At 41.9% G+C, this 21,817-nt stretch overlaps 2 protein-coding genes across 5 annotated transcripts; one reads left to right on the forward strand and one right to left on the reverse strand.

Annotated features, from left to right (window-relative positions):
- Positions 1-2: 2 nt before the first annotated feature.
- On the forward strand, positions 3-20,360 carry LOC124040180 (TOM1-like protein 2). 4 transcript variants are annotated; one of them, XM_046357105.1, is made up of 14 exons: positions 3-96; positions 755-839; positions 1,471-1,699; positions 3,434-3,568; positions 3,666-3,863; positions 3,991-4,107; positions 4,419-4,552; positions 4,723-4,771; positions 6,957-7,128; positions 7,334-7,457; positions 7,634-7,712; positions 16,454-16,513; positions 16,963-16,999; positions 17,083-20,360. In XM_046357105.1, exons 1-14 carry the CDS (start codon positions 45-47, stop codon positions 17,223-17,225), a joined length of 1,614 nt encoding a protein of 537 aa, XP_046213061.1. In that variant the 5' UTR covers positions 3-44; the 3' UTR covers positions 17,226-20,360. The 4 variants fall into 4 exon arrangements, with proteins under 4 accessions (XP_046213061.1, XP_046213063.1, XP_046213064.1 ...); XM_046357107.1 differs by lacking the exon at positions 16,454-16,513; XM_046357108.1 differs by lacking the exons at positions 16,454-16,513; positions 16,963-16,999; positions 17,083-20,360 and adding an exon at positions 8,189-8,504.
- LOC124040179 (E3 SUMO-protein ligase ZBED1-like) lies at positions 9,627-11,943 on the reverse strand. The gene is made up of 2 exons (XM_046357104.1): positions 11,684-11,943; positions 9,627-11,541 (listed from the first exon to the last, which is right to left on the reverse strand). Exons 1-2 carry the CDS (start codon positions 11,816-11,818, stop codon positions 9,877-9,879), a joined length of 1,800 nt encoding a protein of 599 aa, XP_046213060.1. The 5' UTR covers positions 11,819-11,943; the 3' UTR covers positions 9,627-9,876.
- Positions 20,361-21,817: the final 1,457 nt, after the last annotated feature.

Consider the following 21,817-nt stretch of genomic DNA (forward strand, 5'->3'; position numbering starts at 1 on the left):
CTTTCCATGAAGTGAATCGTACACATTGTTTGTTGTCGATCAAGATGGAGTTCCTTTTGGGAAATCCATACAGTACTCCGGTGGGACATTGTATTGGTAAGTAAAACATTTTTTTTTTTTTTTTAGCAAACTGTGATTGAAAGGAATCTGTAGATAATCGTGTTTCACATTTTTGAATCGTCATGACATTTGATTCTTACTCAGCTAAGTTCATTGGCTATCGACCCATAAGCGAAGCTAACCAGTTGACTAGCATTCATGTTGGTTATTTCCAAGCTGGTTAGTTTCAGATAATTGGCAAAAAATATGTTGTTAACTAGTTATATATTCACCAATGTAAGCATAATCAATAGTTCGTGGTAATCCTGCTAGGTCGTGGTTGGGCATATTCCGTTTGTTGCACTTTATTCATTTACACTCGCTACTTAAATTAAGCTAGCTAACGTTATTGTCTGTATCTAGTCGCGATAACTGTTTGTGGCTGACTAACTATTCGAATGAACCATATGTCACGTATTTGACAGCTGGACTACTGCTAAATTAGCTAGCTAGCTCTCGATAACCCAAGGCACATGACTGGGTAACTAACTTAAGTTACTTAGCTAGCTAAATTAGTATAGCGTTGCTGTAACTGAGCTAATTAGCTAGCTAACAAGTTAGCATGTGTGATCATTGCAATCATGAAAAGGGTATTGTATTCAAATTACAATTTTCTACTGCTCTGACGAGGCAGAATTTAATGTTCTGTCTTTAGAGAGAGCCACTGATGGCTCCCTTCAGAATGAGGACTGGGCCCTCAATATGGAAATATGTGACATCATCAATGAAACCGAGGATGGGTGAGTAGAAAAGCGCATTCCAACTAGGCAAATGAATTATGTGAATTAAAAAACACACGTTAGGCCTATTCTGGAGCTTTGTGACATGGACTTGATCATTTGTCCCTAGTGACTTAACTATATCTGAATGTGGTCACACTTTCTCTGTGAAGGTCTCTCGCTCTGTTTGCCTTGCCTCTTATCAGAAGCAATAATGGATTTGGTCCAAGTGCTGGCCTACTATCTAGTGCTTGTATAGCTATCTGGTCCATTAAACTTGATGTAAAAGTGTTGAAGTCCATTTTCTGTTTGATAAGTGGGTGGTAAATTAGGGAAGGTGGATTTATCCCTACTCCCAGTTTCTCATAATATGACATCAGTTTCTTAAAGCCCTCTGTATCAGGAAGGCCACACCTACCACTGTTAATGATGTATCTGCATTATAGTGTAGACTAGACCATTTTTAGTAAAGCATTGTCTGTTACATAAATCGTTTTAAAGTATTAATAACATTATTTCAGTCAAAATAGCGAAATATTGCTTGGTGGTACAGTTACTACGCTGTAGTAGATGGTATGTTGTAGTTATCATGTGTCAGTCTTCTCCCAATCTCACCCTGTTCTCTGCTCTTTGCTGTGTGTTGATGCTGCAGGCCCAAGGATGCCATCAGGGCAATGAAGAAGAGGCTGAACGGGAACAAGAACTACAGGGAGGTGATGCTGGCACTCACCGTCCTGGAGACATGTGTGAAGAACTGCGGGCATCGGTTTCATGCCCTCGTCACCAGCAGAGACTTCATAGATGGCGTGCTTGTAAAAATCATCTCCCCTAAAAACAACCCTCCCACTATCGTACAAGACAAAGTGCTCGCCTTGATCCAGGTAAGGGATCACACACTTATGGGTGAGAGAGTGTTGACATGTTTTTATTAATTTGTGACAACTTTGATGATAAAGCTAATAGAAGAAGCTTTTATTGATAAAAACCACATTTTTAAAGTATTCTGACAGTTGTGTTAAGAGATAATGATAGTTTGTCCTTGAGCAAATAGATGGAAGTGCTTTCAGAGTATATTGTACTGCTCTTTATGAGAGAAAGGTGTTGGTTGCCTGTGGCTGCAGCCCTGGGGGATCCAGTGTTCTTCAGGCAGGGCCTCGGGTGTTGTGCTACCTGCAGCCAGGTGTTCTCTGGTTACCATGGGGATCTTAGGTAACCCTGGCCTATTGCCTCCGGTGGCCTCTAGTTTCCCACTAAGATGGCGGCTGTTGATGGAACTTTATAATGGTTTTCACCAGACCACATGCAAGTGTTATTACAAACGCGGCACTGTTTTCTCACAAGGATGAATGTGTAATGATACACCCAAGATACTCGCATGCTTCCTTGCTCAGCCAACAATAGCTTTTGTGGTAGTGTAAATGTCATTTGTGACACCCTTGACCTAAATACTTTGACCAGTTTATTCACTACACATGTATGAATAGGGCTAAGTTAAAATGTTTCTTCTAGAAAAATGAAAAACATATGCATAATCATGGTATCAATTGAAAAGTAATAGTTATTATTAGCTTATTAGACCAAAGGTGAGGACAACAGTTCACCTGACACAAGACTGAATCCAAACGGTTGATTTTAATTTTACATTACTGTACTTTTCGCATCATTTGTTGACATCAAAATCTGAAAATACTCTTGATACATTCAGTAACAAGAATATTCCAGGAAAATGATGTATAGGTGCAACATAAGACAACTAAATGACAACGGTCTGAGTGAGCGGACTAACTGGAGTCTCCAATTGGCCACACACCTCACCTCAAAAGTGTGCACAGTTCCAAAGTAATTTAAATGCACTTATGACTCAAAGAACTTGTGCACTTGAGGAAATAGAGCAAGCGCACTTGCAGTTTTGTTTGGAACACAACTCTGCATCCCCGCCATCACACAATTGTTTATGCAATCCAAAAAAACAGTCCATTGTAAATCTGGGTCAGGTGGGCAGCATTTGAAAGCTTGTTCTATTGCTAACATGACGACTAGTTAAGTTATACAATACAATATTACGGTGTTAGGCTTTCACAATGCAATTCAGGAAACAGATAATTATTTTACTGCGCATTGAAATAAGTCATGAGTGCATTTGAGGTGCGTGCACCGCAGCAAATTGTCTTCACAATAGACTAATTGTGTTCAGAACAACCCAGGGTGACGCCATGTCTTGTAACTACATCAAACATAGTGATCATAAACGTTGACACTATGACATGAGTTTTATAATATGGAAATGTGGAGTGCACATTTGGACTCATGGGTGTTTTGCTTGCTTTTATGACATCAAAGCAGTATTTAGTATAATCCTCAATGTCTCTTTCAAAATACATAGTTTTCTTTAATTTACAGCCTTTCCCTGTGAAGCGCAGCGCCAGAGCGCTGACATCATGCATAGCATTTTACTGTGCAGCCACTGTGTTCCAATTAAGGTGTTTATCGGTGTCCAAATCTGCCATTTTCAACCCGTATATGGGTACGAGTGTAAAGGGCTACCTGATTAAAGCACTGACCGACATGACACGGTTAAGATAGCGTTTGTCTTTCTCATTCAACCCGTCTCCCAGGCGTGGGCTGACGCGTTCAGGAGTAGTCCAGACCTGACGGGTGTGGTCCATATCTATGAGGAGCTGAAGAGGAAAGGCATTGAGTTCCCCATGTCTGACCTGGAGACCCTGTCTCCAATCCACACTCCTCAACGAGTAGGACTGTCACATCCATTTGCATGCATTTCCTTAATCTATATCGAGTATGAGAATCCATCTGCGATTTTGTTGTAATTTTCTTTCTAATTTAAAGCTGTCGACTGGCTCTGAGGTGAACCAAGCCACACTGAAGGCCACCGCCCCTCCCCCAGCCCAGCCTATCCCCCACCAGCAGCCTCCTCCCCATGCTGTCTCCGCCCCACCCTTTGCAGCATCTGTCCCTCCTACCTATTCCGCCCCTCAGGTCCCCAACCTCGGTGCCTCTGGGTCTATCAACCCCTCACCTGACCAGGTACTGAGTCAGTGAATAGCCATTACAGTTGTGAAAAGGCTTTTAAAATATTCTGGATAGCTTGCATTCTAAGGTTCAAGGAGCTGGATCTGAGAGGAGTTGGCATGTTATTCCCTCTGCTGTCCAGATTTGCCGGCTGCGCAGTGAGCTGGACATTGTGCGCGGCAACACCAAGGTGATGTCAGAGATGCTGACAGAGATGGTTCCTGGACAGGAGGACCCCTCGGACCACGAGCTCCTGCAGGTTAGACTCCAACCCCCTTTCTGACTGTATGATGTCAGCTTCGACCCTGGTATTGTTAGTTAATTTATAGGGTCTGGTTTCTTGACAAACAGGAAAGATGATTGACCGAAAAGGGTATTCCCACAGGCCACTAGAGAGCGCGCTTTCAATGTTTGTACTGGTAGTTTACTTTTTCTGCAGTTGGTACACCATGAAAGCACTAATGCCACCAGATCCTTTCAGATCTCTTGACAACCCTGGGTCTAGCCCTTTATACAGTTAATGTCAGACTGGGTAACACTGCTGTGTGTAAACCTGTGTGCTGTTTGTAGGAGCTGAACCGGACATGCCGGGCCATGCAGCAGAGGATAGTGGAGCTCATCTCCTGCGTGTCTAACGAGGAGGTCACAGAGGAACTACTGCACGTCAACGATGACCTCAACAACATCTTCCTACGCTACGACAGGTAGGCTAGCTCACACACACACTAACATCTCTCATCACTGAGCGATGGCTAACATTTGTCTCAAATAACACCTTTCTCCTTTGAGAGGCATGGATGACTTCATGTAATGCAGTCGTTATGAACAAGCGTGTACCAGTTATTTTGATATGTTATTTTAATTTTTCTCTCAGGTACGAGAGGTTCCGGTCAGGCAGAGCATCTCAGGGTATCAACAATGGGGTGAGTTAGCAGTGACGGCCATAGGCAGTAACCCCCCCCCACAAACACAAACATCACTTCCTTATTTGTACATGGTTGGCGCATGCAAATGCATAATGTTATTCCTATTTGATACTTTGCATCATATTATTCCTATCTCTGCTTGATACTTTGTCTTCCATAGCATGCCTGTTTCTTACAAATGTTTTGTCATTCTGTAATGTTGTTGAGTCTTTTTTAATTATTATTTTTAACCCTTATTTAACTAGGCAAGTCAGTTAAGAACAAATTATTATTTTCAATGACTGCTTAGGAACAGTGGGTTAACTGCCTGTTCAGGGGCAAAATGACAGATTTGTACCTTGTCAGCTCGGGGATTTGATCTTGCAACCTTCCGGTTACTAGTCCAATGCTCTAACCACTAGGCTACCCTGACTAAAAGACTGACTGTTCTGTCTAGAGATGTAGGCTAAGGCATGTTAGATCATCTGTCGCTGTCCGTACCATTAATATCATGCCCACACTGACCGTGGCGTGTTGCCCAGGCATGTTAATGGTATTTTTTTCTTTATGGATAGTTAACAAGGGCAAGTATGAAAGTCACCCCAATAATTAGTATGTCACATGTATTTGGACACCAAGTGACACTGTTAAAACATCAATGAATGATATTGACCCTGCTCCCATCTGCTCCATATGGCATGTTTTAACTGCACAGCCCCCTCAGTAACTGACCCAGAGACGGTCTAAAACTAGGAGTATAATGAAGTTGCCGCTAGACGTTGCTCTAAGATCAGTTTTGATTTTTCCTCCCTGTATGGTTAAAGTTGGGATTCAGGGAGGGTAAACTGATCGTAGATCTGTGCCTAAGGGGCAACATCTACCGAATGTCTAAAGATACCCCCTACCCCACAACCACCCATCTTTCTCAAGGTTCTCTTACACAGGCAAAAGAAAAAACAACACCCAGTGCAAAGTTCATTGCTGTGGTAACTAGGCGCTGCGCACAAATTAATGAAAAATCATAGAGGCACACAACAGCTCATTCTTCACCACAATCAAATCTTATTGCATTTCTCTTACTAACTGTTTCTGGCTGAGTACCTACCCCCTTAACCAAAACTCCCACAAACTACAACTGTTCCTCATTCATGGGCATATTCATGCTTTTCTCCAGCTAACCTAGGATTTTCCCTGACCTCACATTCGTATGTGCTTTATTTGCCCGAACCTTTCTGTTCTAGCTAATCATTTTGTTGGTCAAATTGATGAACAAAACTAATGCCAGGTGTCGGGCCCTTTTTGTGTAGTCCCCCTCCTCTTCGCAACTAGTTCATCGCTTTGTTTGTTGTAGTGACTAATGGGAAATATAATTGGCAGTCGGTTTGGAGTGGGCTCCTAAAAGTGGTCTTTCATTCTCTTCAACGTGTCCAAGCACACCAAAACAGTCATGAAGAGGGCACGACAACCTATTCCCCCTCGAGACTGAAAAGATTTGACATGGGTCCTCAGATCCTCAAACGTTTCTCCAGCTGCACCATTGAGAGCATGGTGGTTGCATCACTGCCTGGTATGGCAACTGCTCGGCCCCCAACCACAAGGCACTACAGAGGGTAGTGTGAACGGCCCAGTACATCACTGGGGTCAAGCTTCCTGCCATCCAGGACCTCTATACCAGGCGGTGTCAGAGGAAGGCCCACTCCAACCACCCTAGTCAGACTGTTTTCTCTGCTACCGCATGGAGCGCCAAATCTAGGTCCAAGAGGCTTCTAAACATATTCTACCCCAAGCCATAAGACTCCTGAACTTCTAGTCAAATGGCTACCCAGACTATTTTCACCCCCCCCCCCCCCCCGCTCTTTACACCACCATTACTCTGTTGTCATCTATGCATAGTCTCTTTAATAACTCTACCTACATGTACATACTACCTCCAATAACCGGTGCCCCTGCACATTGAATCTGTATCAGTACCCCCCTGTAAATAGTCTCACTGTTGTTATTTTACTGTTGCTCTTTAATTACTTTTGTTAGTTTCATCTCTTATTCTTATCTGTATTTTTTTTTTAACTGCATTTTTGGTTAGAGGCTCATAAGTAAGCATTTCACTAAGGTCTACACCTGTTTTTATCTGGCACTTAATTAATAAAATGTGATTTTGATTTGTCTCTCTCATATGTACACTCTCACACCCCTTTGTTTGCAGGTCCTCAGTGAGGCTACAGAGGACAACCTGATAGACCTGGGCCCTGGCTCTCCTGCTGTCGTCAGCAACATGGTCACCACCACTCCCCCGTCCAGCCTGCCCCCTTTCTACACCACCCCCGCTGCACGGCCTTCCTCACCTGCCTCCCTGGCCTCTCGGCTAGCCGGCCTTGGTATGTTCCCTGGACACTGTTACTGTACATACGACCCATCCAAGTCTATTTAGTAAAATACAAATCTACTGTAAGAGTGCTGATTAATTTGTTCTCTTTGATCTGTTTACCAGGTCCTTCAGCAATGTAACATGTTCTTAACACATGCAATTCATATTTTATTATATCTGAACAATATAACTTATGTCCTTTTGTTGTGACTCAGATGTGGGTGACAGTGTGAGCAGCACTCTGAGCTCTCTGCCCAGCTGTAAGCCTCAGGACGACTTTGACATGTTCGCCCAGACCAGGACCGGAGCTCTGCCTCTGACCACCGAAACACTTGTGACGTAAGAACGCATCGCACTTGGTATCCCGTTCAGACTAGTAGCCCTTTCCTCCTAGGCTTGTAATGGATCGAGCATACACAATTCTCTATTCTACATGACTGATATGTTCTACACAATACATTTCTATCTGAATGTTGTGTTCGTCTGGTCATTAAACACTAACTCTCTCCTGGCAGAGCTCCTCTAGAGGACCTTAATGCTGTATGTGGAATTGGGCTGCCTCTTCTGGAAGTCAGGCGGCAGCCTGCAGGAGGGGTGAGTACTCTGGCTGGCCAACCTTTGAGAAGTGCACTACTTAAAAATCATATTTTAACTAGGCAAGTCAGTTTAGAACAAATTCTTATTTACAATGACGTCCTAGGAACAGTGAGCTAACTGCCTTGTTCAGGAGCTGAATGACATATTTGTACCGTGTCAGCTCAGGGGTTCGATGTAGCAACCTTTCGGTTACTGGCCCAACGCTCTAACCACTAGGCTACCTGCCGTCCCTAACATCACTAAGGATGACGTTTAACTTTTACATTCAATGCACTGTCAAAAGCTCTCCCCGACGTAAAAAAAAGAATAAATAATCTTAGTCGGCCGTCCAATCGATTGGTGGAACTATTTAAATGTGCATTTTTCCATACATACACACCCTAGCGCACTGTTGAAATAATTAAGACACATGAAGAAAGAGGGAGTCAGATATCAAGAACCTGTTCCCGACTCAATTCAACGGCGCACTGAAGATTATCTTTCAGAACCGTGGAGAGCAACCGCTAGCCAACGCTGGAGAGATCTCACTGAAGATTCAGTTCAGCACCTTGGAGGGCCACTGCATCGGCCGCGTCCCACAACAGCACTCCTAATGAGCCAGTTCCACACACCTGTGGCAGAGGAGTGGGGAACTGTGCTACGGACAATTTTGCCATGTCAGGAAAAGGCTGCCGGATGAGAGAATGACATTTGATGTTGATTTGATTATTGTTCCTTTCCTTAGAACTTTAGAGGGGGACATGCCCCCCTAATGTTAGAAGCAAGTCAAATAAACATTTTAATAACTCAGTCGGGGGCTAAACTTACTTTTGAGAGTTGTAGTAATAGAATACACAAAGTACAATTTTGAAATGTGGTTGGGCATCAGTAGTTTTTCCTCTTTGTCAGTCACTCAATTAGCCCATATGAGCTACATTTATAATGATTTTTTATTGGTAAAATTGTCTTGCCAGCTTCCTAAACTTACTACTAATAATTATGGTTGAATTACCAAGGTGGCTAGGGCCCCCAGAAGGCTTGGGCCGGCTCTGACTCCAGGTGTGGGAATGGATGTCTACACAAACCAGAGAGCTACTTCAGCCTCTCATGTTGAGTGCAGATTTTTGTGATTCTCCCCCCCCATATGTTACCCCCCAAAAAACAAACAAAAATCCATGGTCTAGAGGGTGTATTTCATGTGTTCATATCATGCAGGAGAGAGGCAGCCATATTTTGTAGAGTGGAGCTTGAGTAACTTTTGTTTGACCTTTCATACCTACTTTTTTTGTTTATATGTAACTCAGTTTAACTGTGCACTTGACTGGTTACTAAGTTGGAAATATGTTTTAGTTTCAAACCATACAGTATGTAGAGCAGCAGTAGTAACAACCTGACATGGGAAGTGAGAAATCTACTAGGGAATTCCTCACAGTAGCAGAGGGAGTACAAAATGGTTGTTTAATTGAATATATAATGTGTGTATATTATGTCACACTGGTGTGCAGTACAGTATGAATGGCCATGGCCCTGAAACAGATTGGACTGTACCATACATAGTAGATGCAACTCTGCAAGGCCCATCTAAAGCCTTGTAAATTTGCCCATGTCTATTTCTCAAGACACTAGAAATTAGCATTTAATTTTGTCTCTGGACCTCTGCTTAAACACCACAGGGGCCTTATTGTTTTTACCACAACCAGATAACAACTTTCTAATGTCTTTATCATGGTACTTAACAATCTGAATTATACCTACAGTAGCCTAGCTTAAATAAAGCTAAGCTTATCAAGGACTCTCTCTCTCAAATATGATATTGCAAAATGGAAATATCCAATTAAGTACATAACAAATGTAACTATTTTAAATTGTGCTTAATTAAAATAATGAAAAGCAGCAGTTACAGCTAGTAGGTCTAGTATTCAATCAACAGAGTTGAACATTAAACAGTAAATGTTTAATTTTGAATTAAATACATGACTAACAAAATAAAGAGCAAGGTGTAGCCCCAAATGGTATCAACATCAGCTTAAACTCTAATGCTGAACATATAAAATGGCTTGCATAGGCTACAAAAATAAGCATGGGCTATTCCAAACATTTAGCATAATAGTTTCTTCTCCATCTGTCAACTGTATCGGACTAGCCTACTTACTCACATAGACCTGGGCTGCCGTTTAATAGCCTACTTCCCCAATCTTTTCAAGTTATGCGACAGGAACACCAGCTTGTCAACATTTTCGGGCAGAAGGCAGCTCCTCGTTTTATTGAATATAAACCCTGCCTTGGAAAATATCCGCTCTGATGGAGTAGAGGTTGCCGGAATCGAGAGGAGGTATTTCGCTGCTCTGGCCAGCCTCGGATACCTGTCCTCATTTTTCCCCCACCAAGCTAGTGGTCCAGCGTCGACTTTCGTTCTATCTTGGAGATAATACTTAACTTCTTTTTTGCTACCCCCCGGAATCTCTTTCTCTCCCTCATCTCCACACATTAGCATATCAATCTCCCGCTCCTTATCTGTTTTTTTTCTTTTTGGTGCGGGTACCTCTTCATCCGTGGGTGTAGAGCTGTTTCGGTCTCCCTCAGCGCTCAACCGGTCGGCCAGCTGGGACACGTTGATGTAGGCTACGTCCCGTTTTGCATCGTCAAGGAACGAAAGCAGCTTGAAGCGGGGGTCAACGACTGCTGCTTGGACGTATATACTACTCTCAAAAAGTCGGTCTTTGAGCTGCCATCTGTTGTCAGATTCCTCCACCAGCCTTGTTTTAAGACTCTTAGTGGTGGGGCTGTCGTCCTCCACTGGTGCCAAGTGACGGCGTTTGAGGTTGGCCAGCATGGGTATGGTTGCAGATAAGGATGCATTTTCCTCCTCGGACTGCAGCTCAGTCAGGGTGACAATGGGCTTCAGCACATTTGAAATGTCCTCTGCCATGTTCCATTGCGCTGGGGTGAGATCAAGGTTGCGTTCATTTTCTCCAGTGTAGTTGGGGTCGGAGAGCACTGCTGTTACAGGCCATCTCTGTTCTATCAGACGCGCTAACATGGTCTGAGAAGAATTCCACCGCATGGAAACGTCTTGGATCAGGACATGTTCAACCACCCTTTGTTCTTTTTGTTTCTCCTTTAGTCCCTTTCTGGCTTTTGTTCGCTTCTTGAAATGAGCCACAAGGAGTCTGGCTGCAACCACAGTGCGACAGATGTGGTCTTGATTGAGAGTGGCGTTGATGCACAGCTGTAAGGTGTGTCCAGCACATCTGATTCCTTTAACGCCTGCCCATTTCTCCTCCCGCCCCAGTATATCTGCACACAAAATCATATTTGCGGCGTTGTCGTGTACCACAGCGACCCTTTTACATCCTGGGATTTCGTATTTGTCGGCCACTTCTCCAAGTCTCTGCGCAATGGTGGCGGCGGTGTGATTCTCCTCCATTTGCTTTGTCTCCAGCACAAGACACTGCAGTCCCCAGGCCTCCGTAATGAAATGGGCAGTTACGGTCATGTATGACTCCATCCTCAGTGAGGTCCACATGTCGGTTGTAAAACTTACTGCCTGGCTGTTTTTGATAGACTCCAAAACCTTCTCTTTTGTGGTCTCATATTTCGCTGTCAGAGCATGCATAACAGTCTCTCTCTTGGGAACAGTGTAACCAGGCTCCAAGATTTTCATCATATCCTTAAATCCCACGCCCTCTATCAGGTTAACGGGCCTCATGTCCAAGGCAATGAAGTCCACGATACCATCCGTTATCTCTCTCTTTCTTTTTTCTGAGATTGGGGGATTCTGGTCCAAGGTGGTTTGGGTTAAACCTGAGCTAGCAGTGGAGGCGCTCGTGTTGTACTGGGGATGCGCCTATAAATACACGAAGTTTAAAATTTAAGTAGGCCTACATTTGAATTATTGTTATTATTACATTATTTGGAGATGTTCACATGCATATAAACCCTGTCACTGTGTTAGCATGCAACTAGAAAAACAAAGTATGCTAACTTACTGTTTTCAAGTGATATGTCATATTCGTTGTCGAACTATGGTAAGCAAACCGCTGTTTGCAGAGTTTGCATTCCACTTTTTTGGCGTCATCCATTACTACAATGAAATGCTGCCATACTACAGACCTTTTCGACATGTCTTAATTTGGCCTAATAAGAGTATGAAGAAGCTACGGTATGTCTTGGTACGGTTTACACCGCTTCCAAATTCGCCAGAGACAAAGTGCCGCCCCCATTCATTTTCAACTGGAGCGCAGCACAGGGAATTGTGGGAAGGCGAGGGGCGCGATAAAGTTCAGTTCTACTTTATGCAAATTACACGCGACCACCGCTGCTGTTAACCAATCAGGCGAGGGGCAGATGTTTGCTTGAAAATAGTCCTTTTATGGAACAGTTCCACCTGTCATTTAGTTCCTGACAAGCAGATGGAGGAACGTAAGTCATTGCTGTGTCGGGTTTTCCAATTCTATATGATTTTGCTTTGCTAGAATAGAGACAAAATATTAATGTCAATGGCATGGAGGATTGCAGAGATTTTTGCAAAACTATGATCCAAAGTCAACAAATTCCCACCAAAGGATAGAAATCACCAGTAACACAAATTATAACAGTATATAATTTACAAAGCTTGCATTTGCCATGTAATATCCTACTAATTGGGTTATGGTATCTTAAAATTATGATTCTCATTATCTTATGGCTCTTTCATTGTCTAATGACATTGATAATTATAGCTTACTTCCTGTAAAATAAATAGGCCTACCTTTCACTTGAATGGGTCATTTGGGTAAAGGAAATTGTAGCTTTGCAAATCTCTTGACCCACCATGTAAGTAAGCATTTCACTGTAAGTTGAACACCTGTTGTATTTGGTGTATGTGGCAAACTTTAAATTTGATTTGATCAACATCATCTGCAATCCTCCATGCCATTCTTCATATTCAGATTTTTGTCTCTGTGTTCTAAAATCATTCTCGGCAAGTAAACAAGGTATTTTTCAACATTTTTAATTAGCCTAAAAATAGCCAGCTTTTTTTTTTAAATGTACTGTACCTAGAATGCAAGGGTTGTACTTGCACTAGACAATTTCGTCATAAAAATCATCATGTAGGAAATTATGATCATGCGTGCTTAGCCTCATGCATTATCGATCTCATCAATATGGAAACTGAGTTTAGCTGTTCTCTGCTTCAGATGTACAATGACAATGGGTATATTGATTGCACATATCCGTTAGGCCAGTTATGTCATCAAACTGTAGGCCTATGGCTGCTTTGGTGAGGCATGGCATTCTGATAAGCTGCACAATGGGTTCACATGGCTGATATCCTGAGATGGTGACAATGAAATAAAAGCCATTTGGAGAGCTCACAACTGGACACAAAGGTAATGTTCATTTGAGGAAGCAACACAGACAAATTAGAATTGTTTTTGCAGAATTGTGATCTGTGATGAATGAACATTAACACTAGTTCATCTTGAATAATATTTTAAGTTAACAATTAAAACCAGATGAAACACTTTACTTCAATGAATCAAAATGTACAATCTAATGTGTTTGTACATTTTAGACATCTTAGTAAGTAGGCTATTATGAAAGCATAATTACTTGGTGAACAAAAAAAGTCCATATGCGAGGGGGGCCAACCTTGCTCCACTCCCTGATCTACTGGGTGAGTAGACTTCTATTCCAGCCCAGCAATAATGCACATGATTATCAACTCCTTTAGGTTTGATAAGTTAAATCAGGTGTGTTAGTGCTGGGCTGGAACAGAAGCCTGCATACCTCTAGGAGAAGTATTGGCCTGCTGTAGTTTGTATTGTATACAACATTTTGCTTACATAAATACACATAATGGCATACAAGGATGTGCAAGCAGTCTCTTGGGATTCATTGTAGATATGTGACAAGAGTAGTGACCTGAGGGAACACCCCTCATGTGTTGTGAAATGTGTTAAGTGTAATATTGTATTTAACTGCCTTAATGTTGCTGGACCCCAGCTGCGACTTTAGCAGCAGCTAATGGGAATCTTTAATAAATACATCTGCAGACATGTCTTCACAGCTCTCAAATAAACAGGTTTCATGTTATTACAATTAAGGCCTGGATATTATCTCTCTCACTTTATAGTTTTCCTCTCTAGGGACTAAAACTACAGAATATTTTCATAATGTCATCCTACAACCTGCCCTATATAACTAGTACACCTACTCCCTTTTCTGACAGATGGAGCAGAAAATAAATCCACCCTTCCATTGCTCTTATCTACAAATGTATTTGGAACATGACTTTTTAATTTACAATGATAAATAGGCCTACATCAAGATAACAAGCTACACCGAACAAACATATAAACAACATGAAACAATGTAAAATATTTTACTGAGTTATATGAACCATAAGGAAATTGGTTATTTTAAATAAGTCTTGGATTTCACATGACTGGGAATAGGAAGATGCATCTGTTGGTCACAGATGCCTTATAAAAAAGGTAGGGACATGGATCAGAAAACCAGTCAGTATCTGGTGTGACCATTTGCCTTATGCAGTGTGACACGTCTCCTTCGCATAGAGTTGATAAGGCTGTTAATTGTGGCCTGTGGAATGTTGTCCCACTCCTCTTCAATGGCTGTGCGAAGTTTCTGGATATTGGCGGGAACTGGAACACGCTGTTGATCCAGAGCATCCCAAACCTGTCTGAGTATGCAGGCCATGGAAGAACTGGGACATTTTCAGCTTCCAGGAATTGTGTACAGATCCTTACGACATTGTGCTATGCATTATCGTGTTGAAACGTGATGGTAGTGGATGAAATGGCACGCTAATGGCCCTCAGGATCTCGTCACAGTATCCCATTTTTTTTTTATAAAGACCTTCTTACATCAGCTGATGTCACAAAGTGCTCTACAGAAACCCAGCCTAAAAGCCCAAACAGGAAGCAATGCAGGTATAGAAGCACGGTGACTAGGAAAAACTCCCTAGAAAGGCCAGAACCTAGAGGAACCAGGCTATGAGGGGTGGACAATCTTCTGGCTGTGCCGGGTGGAGATTATAACAGAACGTGGCCAAGACGTTCAAATGTTGATGGATGACCAGCAGGGTCAATTAATAATAATCACAGTAGTTGTTGAGGGTGCAGCAGGTCAGCATCCCAGGAGTAAATGTCAGTTGGCTTTTCATAGCTGATCATTCAGAGTATCTCTACTGCTCCTGCTAGAGAGCGAGAGAATTCACACTGGATAAGACAGGAGAAATACTCCAGATATAACAGACTGACCCTAGCTCCCCCCCCCCGACACACACACTATTGCAGCATAAATACTGGAGGCTGAGACAGGAGGGGTCGGGAGACACTGTGGCCTCGTCTGACGATACCCACTTTATATTTGAATTGCTATCAATTTAAAATGTAATTTTGTTTGTTGTTCGTAGCTTATGCCTGCAAATACCATAACCCCACCGCCACCATCGGGCAGTGTTCACAACGTTGACATCAGCAAACCGCTCGGCCACACGGCGCCATACACGCTATCTGCCCAGTACAGTTGAAACCAGGATTCATCTGTGAAGAGCACACTTCTCCAGCATGCGAGTGGCCATCGATGATGAGCATTTGCCCACTGACGTCGGTTACGTCTCCAAACTGCAGTCGGATCAAGACCCTGGTGAGGAAGGCAAGCATACAGACAAGCTTCTCTTAAAGGTTTCTGACAGTTTGTGCAGAAATCCTTTGGGTTTACAAGCCCACAGTTTCATCAGCTGTCTGGGTCGCTGGTCTCAGATGATCCCGCAGGTGAAGAAGCTGGATGTGGAGGTCCTGGACTGGCGTGGTTACACGTGGTCTTCATTTGTGAGGCCGGTTGGATGCACTGCCAAATTCTCTAAAATGACGTTGGATGCGGCTTATGGTAAACATGAACATTACATTCTCTTACAACAGCTCTGGTGGACATTCCTGCAGTCAGCATGCAGATTGCACGCTCCCTCAACTTGAGCTATATCTGGGGCATTGTGTTGTGACAAAACTGCACATTTTAGAGTGGCCTTTTATTGTCCTCAGCACAAGGTGCACCTGTCTAATGAGTATGCTGTATAATCAGCCTTAGTGATGGATTGTGCCATCCCCGCAGCCTGCACAATGGATTAGTCCACTCACTGAGACGGGCGTGAATCACAGGTTTCTCGTGTGCCCTATAAAAAAAAATTAATCAATTTGCGATCGATCAACAACAAAATCTCTTGGCCAACAGCCTATCGACCAAACAATCGACCAGTCGACTAAATGGGGTCAGCCCTATGGGCAATACATTATTTTCCACAATGCTTGGCCATGGTGTGTGTGTGTGTGCGCACTGTTGGCCTCCTATAACCAATCTTCCAAAGCTTACACTAACTCAGACTAGTCTCATCTAGTGCATGTCCATCCCACACCCACATAGTTTCATACAGCCTTCAAGATGTTCATATTCACTGTCACTGCATGGCATTGCAAAGCCTTCACATGGCTCTCTGTTTCATGTGTGCCATTGGTACTTCTTTATGTCATTGATCAATGGCAGAGGTCTTTGTCTCATTTTATCAAATGCAGTGGTTTGTTAGCATTTTTGTTCGTTTTTTGAGTTTCTAGTATTTGGTTTTGCATCATATTTCAATTATATTTAAGTTGATTTTCTTTTTGTGTTTTCTCTACCATTTGTTTAATTTTCTTTGGGATTTTTTTATTTTTATTTTTTTTAATTTTGCACCGTTTGTCCATGATGTTGCCCTGTAGATTCCCGTTGGCCAATCCTCTGTCATGGATGACATAGAGGAGTGGCTGTGTACCGACTTGGTGAGACCATCATGATTTTATTCTGCCTTTTTCTTTTCTCTTCTCCTTTTTATTCCTGTTGCATCCCTCAACTTTTGGACTGCTTGTTCTTCAGAAATCTAATTGTAACACATTCCACTTTCTTTGTCCTTCAACACATTCCCTCATCCTTGACCAATCGAGTGTCTGATCCATTGTAGCTTCCTGTGTAGACTTCAATACTACCGGTGTGTCTTGGCTTGAACAAATGAGTTCAGTATTGAAGGGTTTCTGTCCTCTTTGGTGCATGGTTGTTTTTTCTAAATTCATTTGATGTAAGAATGTGGTAATACTTTTTATTTCTTGAACTTCTCTAACGTAAATGGATTTGTGGTGAGGGTGGTTGTGTAAGTTCGGATTGTCCTTAAAATAGTTTCCACGCTTTGGTCAGTGAGGGACAAATGTGTAACTTTGTTTCACTTCTTCAACAGCAAGGAGATGAGGGAGAAGAGGGGGTGACCAGTGAAGGTAGGAAACATGATTCACCTCTGGGTAGCATGTGTAATATGCTTACCTCTTCTCCTCTGATCGCTCTCTTCCTCCACTTCTAGAGTTTGACAAGTTTCTGGAGGAGCGGGCGAAGGCAGCAGAGACGGTGCCCAGCCTCCCCTCGCCCCCTAGTGGTGACCCTGGTGCAACTACAGGCACACTCAAGAAGAAGGCTGAAAGACCAGATGACGCCCTGTTCGCTTAGTTCAGTGGTTTTCAAACCTCTCCTCGGGGACTCCCAGACGTTTCACAATTTAGTTTTAGCCCTGAACTAAGCTGAGTTGATTCACCTATTCAAGGGCTTGATAGTTAGTTGACAAGTTGAATCAGGTGTGTTAGCTCTTGAATAGTTCAAACGCATGGAACGACTGTGGGTTCCAGAGGAGAGGTTTGAGAACCCCTCGCTTAGTAGACCTTTTAACCTTAACTTCTGACCTGGCCAGCGACCTCAGTCCCCAGACTATTATCTGTGACAAGCACACACACTTTCTCATCCTCCCCCTCTGGTTCTCTCTACCTTCAAAACTAACCCTCTACTACCCAGCAATGCATTGATTTACTACACTACAAAGGGAACCCCCGATTTTGATATCCCCCCCTCTTTCAGAAAGAGACCAGCTTAATTCGGGAGAAGACCGCCTCGTTATTCCATAATCAACATTCCTTATCTAACAGTTGATGGTTTGGAACAGTATCCAGCCTCTGAAGAACTGTGGAGTATCAACAACAACGGCCATCTTTATAAACCAGCAGCTCACCCTGTCCCGGGGCTGGTCTTCTTCTGAAGGGTAATATGAGACATACCCAACCTACAGTACTACCCATATTCTGCTCCGTTATGGCAGCAAGAAGCCATCCCTATCCTGTCGTCCCCTAATCTACTGCATGCATTATCAGATCCATCCACCCTTCAATCCCATGAAGGGTCGTCAAAGGGAATTCAATGAAAACTAGGTACAATTATTGTTAACCTGTTTTATTGTAGATCAGATGGGGGAAGGTAGCGTTAAAATATGATGAGAAATATTAATGGGAAATATGCTGGATCATTGTATGTTTTTACTATGCGTTTAATTCCTAGTCGATATTTTCTGTCTCCTGACTGGTTGTCTTATTTCATCAATTTAAGTTCATGGTTTTGAGTGTGGCTTTGTTGTATAACTGTAACATAATGACATGTAGAATCACTGTGTGTATATTCAATCAAGCAGAATAAGGGAAAGAAATGGTGGATGACGGGAGATCTGTTCTGAGGGCATTGGAGCCTGTTACAGTATGTCTGCCTGGATATAACATTTCACAGCCTTTCCCCAAAAAGGGTATCAATAGAAAAGGGAAGTGGAAATGTGATTTGTCCACTACAGAATTACACTACAGGGCATTTTGCTTTCAAGGGATGAAGTATTTCTAGGGATTGATGCTAATCATCTTATCTACGCCTTTAGAGATTGATCTATTTTACCAGTTTTGAATTCTAGAAGATTATCTGGAATGTTACTTTGGAGATTTAAATACGATTTCTGATTTATTTTCAGATGATGAATTTCCATTTGATGTTTTTTTTAAGTGAGACAACTAAATAATGAACGTCACTTAAGAAAATGCACTGTTATGTTAAATGAGGTGTTATGTTTATCTTAACAAATAAGTAGTACCATTTACCTGACAATGATTTTCTGTGTATCCATATGCTGAAGGACCAGTACAGGTACAGTGCTTGATGGGAAAGCATCGTCTAGATGTCGTCATGTGGCCTAAGCATGATTGCATCACATCCATAGTGAATGCACGGATCATACTGTAAGATTCAGTCAGGCGTAACACTGTATCAGTCAGTCTGAGAAAGATAACCGTTTCTTGTTAAAGCCCTGTTTTAGTAGTCTTCACTACAACCTGAACAGACTGAACATTGTATGTCTGGTATTGAATAATGACAATTTATGGTCCAACGTTTTGCAAAGTGGATGTGGTAAAATGAACCTATAGAAGGGATGGTTATGAATATCATGAAGGAAATATAGGAAAGGGGATCTGTTTGTTCTCTGGTTGGAGCGTCAAATGTTGTTTATTTGATTGCTTAATCACCTGGACTCTTATGTACCATGTCCTGTTATTGTCTCGTTGGCTTGCTAGCTGTTCTGGCACGTCACTCCGATGCTAGCCAGTTAGCTCTGGGCTAATCCGCTGATCAAAACGGTGACGGTGCTGAAAAGAGGGATAGGCTGAGTGAGAGACTCGCCATTTAGAAAAAGTGACATTCATGGTTTCAGAAACGGTAACACTACTTACTAGTATGAGCGAGAACATTGAGTATTGCAAATCGAGATCTGTATTCTCTTTCTTGATAATGATAATACACGTGCTGTTTCATACAATCACCATGAATTTAAAACAATGTAACACTTGATAGTCACTCACGACCTTATTCTACCCTTATTTTATTGTTAAAATATCTAGTTGAGCGGGTTGGTATACTTAACATATCTGTAATCAATGGAAAATGTTGCAGAATATTGACAAGTGTAGGAATAATTTATTTGTTTTTTTTTTCTGATCTCTGTTTTTGAAATTGTTTTATTGTACAAAAGTAGAATGACTTATTCACGGGAGAGATGAGGGTTTTTCATGTTAATTGTGTGTTAAACATGTTTTGTTGCTGTTTTATGGAGTTTCATCATTTCTTATGCTGATTCAATGGTAAAGATTATGTAAATGTTTCCAGATGAATTTCACTCTACAGTAACTTTTAATGTCACTATTTATGACAAGTGTCCACTCTGTGATTGGTTTGTTTGTTTGTAACTGTAAGCAAAGAACCCTATTGAGTTAATTTTTTTCCATGGTTTGATGAACAAGCAGTACATTGCTAAACGAAAGACTCTTTGATAGAAATGTTGACATTGCACATTCTTAAAAGGTTTTCCCATCTCTCTGAATGGAATACTTTAAGTGTGTGTGTACAACTGTTGCCCTACGCTGAGACAGTAGCCCTGTACATTTGCTGTATTGGAGGAGTAAAAATATATTGCTGTGTGTGCAATCCAATATGCATAGTATAAAATGTATAGCTTGATATTGGTCTGGCTTGCTCAGTGGAACTATGGTTCTATACATGATCTTGTATAATTAAGGCAAATATAAATATTAGCTTGCCAGGTGGTCACCTCAGCCTGCTCTTAGAAAGAATATATGTGTATGGTAAAACATAAAGGGATGTTTATGTTTGTGTGTGCTGGCTGCTGCTGTTTCCTGACTTTATCTAGCTCTATATTGTTTGACTCATGCATGTGTTGAACTCCAATAAAAAAACTATAGTAGTATGTGATATGCGCCAACTTTATTTCATAGTTGTTTGTTTTCATACTATAGTTTTATGTTGATTCAAGTCTGTCACCTCGTCTGACACTTGTGAGGTGCACGATTTAAATCCTAGTACATTACTGTGCAGTTCTGTGGAGCAGAAGGAATCGTTGCCATGGCTTGTGCCTCACAGACAGTACACTAGTGTAAGTTGGCCTATAGTAACCCCTGACCATTCATCTTGCTGTGGAACCACTGTATCCCCTCCAATCCTCACCCCTTGGCCATTTTTCTTTCTCAGCCCCATTCCTTCCTTGGGGGGGCAGGCCCTAACTGACAGTCGTCTAGGGGCTCTCCCATTGGTCGTTTAGGATCGCCTCATCCTAGAACATGGCTGGCTCTTCACATTCTGCTCCACTCTGCCTGCTGTATTTGCCCGGTCAAAAAGAGGGGTGTGCTATATTGTACAACTCATGTTTTACACATGATTGCTGATTTCATGTGAGGACATGTGTCCACAAGTTCCATTCTGTTCCATAACCGTGTGGATTTCACTTTAGAAGGTAAATCTTAATATTATTTGCATTGTATGAATCTATATCATGTTGCGATGGATGGATGTTGTTCTTGTGGCAATATGCATGTCTTTTTCAGAGTGCGTTAATTCAGTGAATAGCCAATCTAATATGAAATATCTCAATCTTGTAAAACAATCCTTATTTTAAGGCTACGCTATGCACTGTAATTTTGGAAAACGTGTATGATTTGAACGATCCCACAAACACTTTCATTATAATAACTAGAGGGATCAAAACCATTATAAATTCTTAACCTAAGAACCACATGTGATAATGCCACAAGAGATTGAGTAGTGCATTGAGTACTTGAGTATTGTCCAGTAATGTGATGGTGATTAACGGGACATCTGAGAGAGGAGAGCTGCCTCTGCACGCTCACTGATTGAAATAGATACAGAGATTTCTAAATCAATTCAATTATTAAAACCAAGGAGCTCTTGATTAAAGTATGTGTGTAGAGGGAGCAGTCTAAGCACAGCATAAGCCTACTTACACCAACAACATGAATGAAAAACAAGTGGGCCTACAGTCAGCCAGCCTCTATCAACCTCAAGTGTGTCTTGCCCCTCCCCTTTTCCCTCCCCTTTTCAATGTGCTGCTCAAATCAAATCAACTTGTATTTGTCTCATGCGCAGAATACAAAAAAAAGGAATACATTAAATTAAAATTATGAATAGAAAAAAAAACATAATTAAGGAGCAACAATAATAAAATAAATAAACAGTAGTGAGGCTATATACAGGGGTACTGGGACAATGGATCTTTGCAGTAGGTAGTAGTACCAAAGATACTGATAACATTTCATCGCTGGTAGAACCCACTGATTGCGGCAGTGTAAAAAACGAAATAGAATGAATGTCATAAAGTATGCTTCTCTACTCTCTCCCTTCAGTTTCAATGGAAACATGACAACAGTTCC

Source organism: Oncorhynchus gorbuscha, linkage group LG07 (genome assembly GCF_021184085.1).
Source record: "Oncorhynchus gorbuscha isolate QuinsamMale2020 ecotype Even-year linkage group LG07, OgorEven_v1.0, whole genome shotgun sequence".
NCBI classification, from domain to species: domain Eukaryota; kingdom Metazoa; phylum Chordata; class Actinopteri; order Salmoniformes; family Salmonidae; genus Oncorhynchus; species Oncorhynchus gorbuscha.